The following is a 9,139-nucleotide window of genomic DNA, read 5'->3' on the forward strand; positions in this document are numbered from 1 at the left end:
TTCCATAAATATCTTGGTTTTATTTTTATGTTTTTGTCAATTTGCCTGCAAATACAGTTGAGATTCTGGTTGATATTTGTAAAATTAATAATTCACTCTAAAGGCCACTGGCATTTTCACAATATTAAGTATTGTCTTAAAAGATAAGTTGCCTTTGAAGTTTTTCAGAGAAGTTAAATAAAAAATTCTTCATGCAGTTCTTGCACATTTTGAAACTTTATTTTTAAATATTTTCAATTTTTTTCTTTTTGCTGTTAATACATATGTTTTCTTTTTATTTAGGTTCTCATTTGTTACTGTTCTTGACATTATTTTATTATTATCTTAAACAGCTATCTTAGTGACTAACTCAATGTTTTTAGAATTGATCCTCTTTTTTTTCTAGCTCAAGAATTATATCATATATAAACAGTGAAAACATTATTAGTATTATTTATAGATAATAATTATTATATATCTGATTATTATGCTTTCATATATTTTTGTCTCATAGCATTTGTCAGAATTTACATAATAATAACATAAAAATAATCCTTTCTTTATACTTTATTGGATGTGTTTTTACTATTCACCAGATAGATTTTCTTTATCATGATGATCAAAACTGTTCATAGTTTACTAATATGTGTTAATTAAATAATGCTTGCCTAATTTGTACTAATTTTTGCCACCTATCACATTAGTATTAGTTGTTTTCTTCCCTCAGTCTTTTAATATAATGGATAATGTTACTTTATTCCGTACTGTTGAGACAGCCTTGCATTTTTGGTGACAAAAGGCTCTGCAGAATTTGTAATGGAGAATTATTATATTAATAAGCTAGTGTTTGGCTAATATTTTACTCAAGTTTTTGCATTTATACACACAAATGAGAATGGTATGGTGTATATATTCATTACCAGTTCTCATTATCAGGATTATGCAGGCTTGGCAAAATGAATTGAAGATTAAAAATAATTTTTTTCTCTATTGTCAAGCTGTTTGAAGAGAATAGAAATATTCTCCCTTGAATTTCAAATTAACTTACATATAATATCATCTAGGTGAATTTGTTTGGGATAATTCTTGGGTTATTCTATTTTTGTCCTTTTAAGAGATAGTTTTCATTACTCAGCATTTTTTTTTCTGTCATTAAATTTCCTTGGTCATTTCAACTCGAATTTGTATAGCAGAGTAATTTAGTTTAAAAAGTGAAATTTCATTGTCATCATATGCCAGAATTCTGCACACCTGGTCTATAGGGGAAAAAATGCTTGAACTCACTTTTGCATTGTGTGTGTGTTTTAAAGGAATGTACCAATCCTTGCTGTGAAGCCATGACCTGTATGTTAAAACATGAAGTTGACTGTGGAAAAGAGACTGAGCAATAACATGTAAGACTTTTTTTTTCTTTCTTTGTTCTCAAACATTTTCACATTTTTATGTGATTCAAGAAAGATATGACAGAGTTCAGCAAAGCTAAAACTCAGTTTATTTCATTTTACATTTTTAAATGACTCAATTTCAGAAATTTTAAAAAGCCACTATTATGAACATAAATAGCTCAGACTTGTGTATATACTAATACACTAATGAGAAAAGTGGGTATTTTGTCATCATGAAACTAGGACTTCTGAAACCTGTGCTAAAATTGTATGAAATTCTGAAAGGTAATAATGAGTTTAATATAAAGTAATATGACAAACAGAAAAGTGAACGTGAAAGTCGCTCAGTTGTGTCCAACTCTTTGCAACCCCTTGGACTATACAGTCCCTGGAATTCTCTAAGCCAGAATACTGGAGTGGGTAGATCCAGGGGATCTTCCCGAACCAGGGATCGAACCCAGGTCTCCTGTATTCCAGGTGGATTCTTTACCAGCTGGACCATGAGGGAAGCAAAGACCTCAATTGATGAACAAATTCTTTTCTTGTGTAAGTGCCGATCATTGAAATTGCAAGGTAGTCAGAAGATAAAATTTAACAACACACTACAAGATTTGACAATTTTATTCCTTTTAAAATGCCTAGGGAATTCCCTGGTGGTCCAGTAGCTAAGACACAGTACTTTCACTGCCATAGGCCTGGGTTCGATCTCTGGTCTGGGAACTATAAGCTGTGTGGCATGGGCAAAAGATTTTTTTGAAATAAATAAAATGCTTCAATAATGCATAATTCATGGATTATTTTTGTATTTTACACACTCCTACATAAGTTGGGCTAGGAAACCTAATTGTTTTTGATATATTCCTTTCAGTAAAAACTAGTCTCCAAATCTGAAAATGGCAGCAACGATCAAAAATTATGAATAGGAGAAAGACTTGGGACAAATTATTAATATATGAATGGAGTTATTCTTACCAACTACCACCCTTTCCTGAATTTCCTGAATCTTTTCTGGAATTTTTTTAAATTTATTTATTTTAATTGGAGACTAATTACTTTATAATATTGTTGAGGTTTTTGCCACACATTCACATGAATCAGCCATGGGTGTACATGTGTTCCCCATCCTGAACCTCCCTCCTAGTTCCCTCCCCAATCCCATCCCTCAGGGTCATCCCAGTGCACCAGCCCTGAGCATCCTGTCTCATGCATTAAAACTGGACTGGCGATCTGTTGCACATATGATAATATACATGTTTCAATGCTAGTCTCTAAAATCATCCCATCCTCGCCTTCTCCCACAGAGTCCAAAAGTCTGTTCTTTATATCTGTGTCTCTTTCACTGTCTTGCATATAGGGTCATCATTACCATCTTTTTAAATTCTATATATATGCCTTTGTATACTGTATTGGTGTTTTTCTTTTTGACTTACTTTGCTCTGTATAACAGGCTCCAGTTTCACTCACCTCATTAGAACGGATTCAAATGCATTCTTTTTAATAGCTGAGTAATATTCCATTGTGTATATGTACCACAGCTTTCTTTTCCATTCGTCTGCTGATGGACATCTAGGTTGCTTCCAGTCCTGGCTATTGTAAACAGTGCTGTGATGAACATTGGAGTACACCTGTCTCTTTCAATTCTGGTTTCCTCAGTGTGTATGCCCAACAGTGGGATTGCTGGGTCATATGGCAGTTCTATTTCCAGTTTTTTAAGGAATCTCCATGCTGTTCTCCATAGTGGCTGTACTAGTTTGCATTCCCACCAACAGTGTAAGAGGGTTCCCTTTTCTATGCACCCTCTCCAGCGTTTATTGTTTGTAGACTTTTTGATAGCAGCCATTCTGACTGGTGTGAGATAGTACCTTATTGTGGTTTTGGCTTGCATTTATCTGATAATGAGTGGTGTTGAGCATCTTTTCATGTGTTTGTTAGCCATCTGTATGTCTTCTTTGGAGAAATGTCTGTTTAGTTCTTTGGCCCATTTTTTGATTGAGTCGTTGATTTTTCTGGAATTGAGCTTCAGGAGTTGCTTGTATATTTTTGAGATTAATTCTTTGGCAGTTGCTTCATTTGCTATTATTTTCTCCCATTCTGAAGGCTGTCTTTTCACTTTGCTTATAGTTTCCTTCATTGTGCAAAAGCTTTTAATTTTAATTAGGTCCCATTTGTTTATCTTTGCTTTTATTTCCATTATTCTGGGAGGTGGGTCATAGAGGATCCTGCTGTGATTTACGTCAGAGAGTGTTTTGCCTATGATTCACTCTAGGATTTTTATAGTTTCTGGTCTTACATTTAGATCTTTAATACATTTTGAGTTTATTTTTGTGTATGGTATTAGGAAGTTTCATTCTTTTACAAGTGGTTGACCAGTTTTCCCAGCACCACTTGTTAAAGAGATTGTCTTTTCTCCATTGTATATTCTTGCCTCCTTTGTCAAAGATAAGGTGCCCATGGGTGCATGGATTTATCTCTGGGCTTTCTATTTTGTTTCTTTGATCTATATTTCTGTCTTTGTGCCAATACCATGCTGTCTTGATGACTGTAGCTTTGTAGTATAGCCTGAAGTCAGGCAGGTTGATTCCTCCAGTCCCATTCTCAAGACTGTTTTGGCTATTCAATGTTTTTTGTATTTTCATACAAATTGTGAAATGATTTGTTCTACTTCTGTGAAAAATACCATTGGTAGCTTGATAGGGATTGCATTTAATCTATAGATTGCTTTGGATAGTACACTCATTTTCACTGTATCGATTCTTCCGATCCATGAACATGGTATATTTCTCCATCTATTTGTGTCATCTTTGATTTCTTTCATAATGCTCAAAATTCTCCAAGCCAGGCTTTAGCAATATGTGAACTGTGAACTTCCTGATGTTCAAGCTGGTTTTAGAAAAGGCAGAAGAACCAGAGATAAAATTGCCAACATCCGCTGGATCACGGAAAAAGCAAGAGAGTTCCAGAAAAAACATCTATTTCTGCTTTATTGACTATGCCAAAGCCTTTGACTGTGTGGATCACAATAAACTGTGGAAAATTCTGAAAGAGATGGGGATACCAGAACACCTGATCTTCCTCTTGAGAAATGTGTATGCAGGTCAGGAAGCAACAGTTAGAACTGGACATGAACAAAAGACTGGTTCCAAATAGGAAAAGGAGTTTGTCAAGGCTGTATACTGTCACCCTGTTTATTTAACTTATATGCAGAGTACATCATGAGAAACACTGGACTGGAAGAAACACAAGCTGGAATCAAGATTGCCGGGAGAAATATCAATAACCTCAGATATGCAGATGACACCACCCTTATGGCAGAAAGTGAAGAGGAACTTAAAAGCCTCTTGATGAAAGTGAAAGTGGAGAGTGAAAAAGTTGGCTTAAAGCTCAACATTCAGAAAACGAAGATCATGGCATTCGGTCCCATCACTTCATGGGAAATAGATGGGGAAGCAGTGGAAACAGTGTCAGACTTTATTTTTCTGGGCTCCAAAATCACTGCAGATGGTGACAGCAGCCATGAAATTAAAAGCCGCTTGCTCCTTTGAAGGAAAGTTATGACCAACCTAGATAGCATATTCAAAAGCAGAGACATTACTTTGCCAACAAAGGTTCATCTAGTCAAGGCTATGCTTTTTCCTGTGGTCATGTATGCATGTGAGAGCTGGACTGTGAAGAAGGCTGAGCACCGAAGAATTGATACTTTTGAACTGTGGTGTTGGAGAAGACTCTTGAGAGTCCCTTGGACTGCAAGGAGATCCAACCAGTCCATTCTGAAGGAGATCAGCCCTGGGATTTCTTTGGAAGGAATGATGCTAAAGCTGAAATTCCAGTATTTTGGCCACCTAATGCGAAGAGTTGACTCATTGGAAAAGACTCTGATACTGGGAGGGATTGGGGGCAAGAGGAGAAGGGGACGACAGAGGATGAGATGGCTGGATGGCATCACTGACTCGATGGACGTGAGTCTGTGTGAACTCTGGGAGTTGGTGATGGACAGGGAGGCCTGGCGTGCTGGGATTCATGGGGTCGCAAAGAGTCGGACACGACTGAGCGACTGATCTGATCTTATCTGATATATAGGTCTTTTGTTTCTTTAGGTAGCTTTATTCCTAAGTATTTTATTCTTTTCGTTGCAATGGTGAATGGAATTGTTTCCTTAATTTCTCTTTCTGTTTTCTCATTGTTAATGTATAGGAATGCAAGGAATTTCTGTGTGTTGATTTTATATCCTGCAACTTTACTATATTCATTGATTAGCTCTAGTAATTTTCTGGTGGAGTCTTAGGGTTTTCTATGTAGAGGATCATATCATCTGCAAACAATAGAGTTTTACTTCTTCTTTTCCAGTCTGGATTCCTTTTATTTCTTTTTCTTCTCTGATTGCTGTGGCCCAAACTTCCAAAACTATGTTGAATAGTAGTGGTGAGAGTGGGCACCCTTGTCTTGTTCCTGACTTTGGGGGAACTGCTTTCAGTTTTTCACCATTGAGGGTAATGTTTGCTGTCGGTTGTCATATATAGCTTTTATTATGTTGAGATATGTTCCTTCTATTCTTGCTTTCTGGAGGGTTTTTATCATAAATGGGTGTTGAATTTTATTAAAGGCTTTCTCTGCATCTATTGAGATACTCATATGGTTTTTATCTTTCAATTTGTTAATGTGGTATATCATACTGATTAATATGCAAATATTGAAGAATCCTTACATCCCTGGGATAAAGCCCACTTGATCATGATGTATGATCTTTTTAATATGTTGTTGAATTCTGTTTGCTAGAATTTTGTTAAGGATTTTGCATCTATGTTCATCAGTGATATTGGCCTGTAGTTTTTGTGTGTGTGTGTGTGTGTGGCATCTTTGTCAGGTTTTGGTATCAAGGTGATGGTAGCCTCATAGAATGAGTTTGGAAGTTTACCTTCCTCTGCAATTTTCTGGAAGAGTTTGAGTAGGATAGGTGTTAGTTCTTCTCTAAATTTTTAGTAGAATTCAGCTGTGAAGCCATCTGGTCCTGGACTTTTGTTTGTTGGAAGATTTCTGATTACTATTTAAATTTCTGTGTTTGTGATGGGTATGTTAAGATTTTCTATTTCTTCCCAGTTTAGTTTTGGAAAGTTATACTTTTCTAAGAATTTGTCCATTTCTTCCAAGTTGTGATTTTATTGGCATATAGTTGCTGATAGTAGTCTCTCATGATCCTTTGTATTTCTGTGTTGTCTGTGGTAACTTCTCCGTTTTCATTTCTAATTTTGTTGACTTTCTTTTCTGGGACTGAACTTGTTCAGTTCAGTTCAGTCGCTCAGTCATGTCCGACTCTTTGTGACCCCATGAATCACAGCATGCCAGGCCTCCCTGTCCATCACCAACTCCCGGAGTTCACTCAGACTCAAGTCCATCGAGTCAGTGATGCCATCCAGCTATATCATCCTCTGGCGTCCCCTTCTCCTCCTGCCCCCAATCCCTCCCAGCATCAGAGTCTTTTCCAATGAGTCAGCTCTTCACATGAGGTGGCCAAAGTACTGGAGTTTCAGCTTCAGCATCATTCCCTCCAAAGAAATCCCAGGGCTGATCTCCTTCAGAATGGACTGGTTGGATCTCCTTGCTGTCCAAGGGACTCTCAAGAGTCTTCTCCAACACCACAGTTCAAAAGCATCAATTCTTTGGCGCTCAGCCTTCTTCACACTGAACTTGTAGAGAGATTATAAAGGAAATAATCAACTCAAAGTGGCTTCCCTGTCAGTGGTAAAGAATTTGCCTGCCAATTCAGGAGACACAAGAGATATGAGTTTGATCCCTGAGTCTGGAAGGTCCCCTGGAGGAGGAAATGGCAACCCACTCCAGTATTCTTTCCTGGAGAATTCCTTGAACAAAGTAGCTTGGAAGGCTACAGTCCATGGTGTTGCAAGAGTCAAACAAGACTTAGTGATTCAACTACCACCACCCAATCAACTGAAAGATCACTGACTATCACCTCTTCAAGGAAAGGACCAGCAAGGTCATACAATAAGGAGTATCACTCATTCAGGGCTTCTGAATTCTTTCCTGGAAAATTCCATGGACAGAGGAGCCTGGAAGGCTATAGTCCATGGGGTCGCAAAGAGTCAGACACAACTAGCTACTGAGCATACAATCACTCATTCTCTTACCAAGCATCATTTCACTCAGTTGAACCCCTAGTGTGATCCACTCTACAGGAAATGCTAGAAATTAGTCCCATCTTCTTCCTTTGTGACAGAGATCAGAAGCATATCATCACAAACCATAACCACTCAATTTTTTAGGGGCTTGGAATGATAGATGGGCTTGCACCATTACTGGCCAATATAGGCAATTTAGTATCATGGAAAGAAAACTGAACTTGGACTTGGGATACTTTGATCATTTTCTCAGGTTAGGTACAAACTACCGGTAGCACTTAAAGTCAAATTATTTACTTCATTTTCTCACCTGTAAAGTGAAGCTAATGGTATTGTCTTTCAGTAGGGTTGTTAGAATTATTTAAATTCTATAAATATTTGCTATTATTACATAATATTTTATAATTTATAATGACCATGGCTTCCAAATTTTTTCTTTTGATCAGAGGATGAATCCAAACATCTGCTTCATTGAGATGCTACTTGCCAGGACAAGAATCAAGAAATCCAAACATGCCAGGAATCTTACATAGTCTCACCATTGTCCTTAACTGTATTTTGCTTTTCACTTGTCCTTATACTTCCTGTAATATTACCTCTCCAGTCAGCAGATCTATACATGTATTTAGGGAAGCTGCCTATTTTCTAAGTCTGATCTTTAAATGCATTTTTTAAGGATCTTGAAGCTGTTGTTTAGCTCTTTTCTTTGGAGAACAAAAGAAACTAGTCCTTGACTAAAACAGTGCAAAATGCTCTACTGAATTATGCAAGTTCAATTCAGAATTGTATAATGGCAAGTGACTTGTGTTTTAATCCCACTTTTATTTTAGTTTAGTCCATGAAAAAATAAGATCATTTGATGAGTGTAATCTTTGGTGGAAGATAGGAAAGCAAAGTTCATATGTCATTTCTTACTCCTCAGTATTCTGCTTTCCTTGCACTTAGAAGTGTGATATTTTTCTATATCATGTCAAGGCTAATGAAGTATTTTTTATTTTATCATGTATAATCCTTTCACCATTACATTTAATGTTAATTTGAAGAGGTCTGTATTGCTTACACTGTCATTTAGCCACCAAGAATTGCTTCATTCATCTATTGGTTTAATGAACCACAGTGTCAGTGAATAAAAGCACAACTTTTTGAGGAATTTGTTTGTGTGGTCATTTTCAAAAATGAATATTTTCCAGCCTTGTTGTAGGTCTGTGTTAGATGGTAAAGCCTCACATAACTAGACAATTTTCCCTTTGGTCATTTGACAGCACTGCCACAGAGAGCCAGGCATAATGATGGGGAGGAGAAAGGCCACATTCTCTTTTAATGCCCAGAATGAAATGACTTGAGGCCAGTCACACAAACTTTTTGAAGTTTCTCTAAACTGTTTTTTTTTTTTTTTAACAATTTACTCAAAATAAATGTCCAAATTTCCACTGATGCCTGGGTCAGGAGAACAAGAACTTAGACATACTGGTAAAAGCAAGCAACTTTCTGAAACAAGCAACTTTCCAGAAAGCCCTGCTTGCTAGTATTGGCTGCCTCCCCCTTCCTTGCCTCCATGTTGTTGGTGGCTTTGGCTCTACAAGTGTTACAGCGACACTCTATGTCTGATGTCACTGGTGGCCATGCTGTAGCCATGACTTGTCA

The 9,139-nt window shown here is 36.9% G+C and overlaps 1 protein-coding gene across 2 annotated transcripts in view; it reads left to right on the forward strand.

Moving 5' to 3' along the window:
- The window catches only part of LOC113897313 (disintegrin and metalloproteinase domain-containing protein 28-like), a 125,341-nt gene extending 116,696 nt beyond the window's left edge, over positions 1 to 8,645 (forward strand). The window contains exons 34-35 of one of the 2 annotated variants that reach the window (XM_027549938.1): positions 1,290 to 1,373; positions 7,942 to 8,645. In XM_027549938.1, coding sequence (XP_027405739.1) covers positions 1,290 to 1,370 — 81 coding nt within the window. In that variant the 3' untranslated portion in view covers positions 1,371 to 1,373; positions 7,942 to 8,645. The remainder of the gene's footprint in view (positions 1 to 1,289; positions 1,374 to 7,941) is intronic. The other variant, XM_027549939.1, reaches the window with a different exon arrangement.
- The last annotated feature ends 494 nt before the right edge of the window (positions 8,646 to 9,139 follow it).

This window comes from Bos indicus x Bos taurus, chromosome 8 (genome assembly GCF_003369695.1).
Source record: "Bos indicus x Bos taurus breed Angus x Brahman F1 hybrid chromosome 8, Bos_hybrid_MaternalHap_v2.0, whole genome shotgun sequence".
Classification (NCBI taxonomy): domain Eukaryota; kingdom Metazoa; phylum Chordata; class Mammalia; order Artiodactyla; family Bovidae; genus Bos; species Bos indicus x Bos taurus.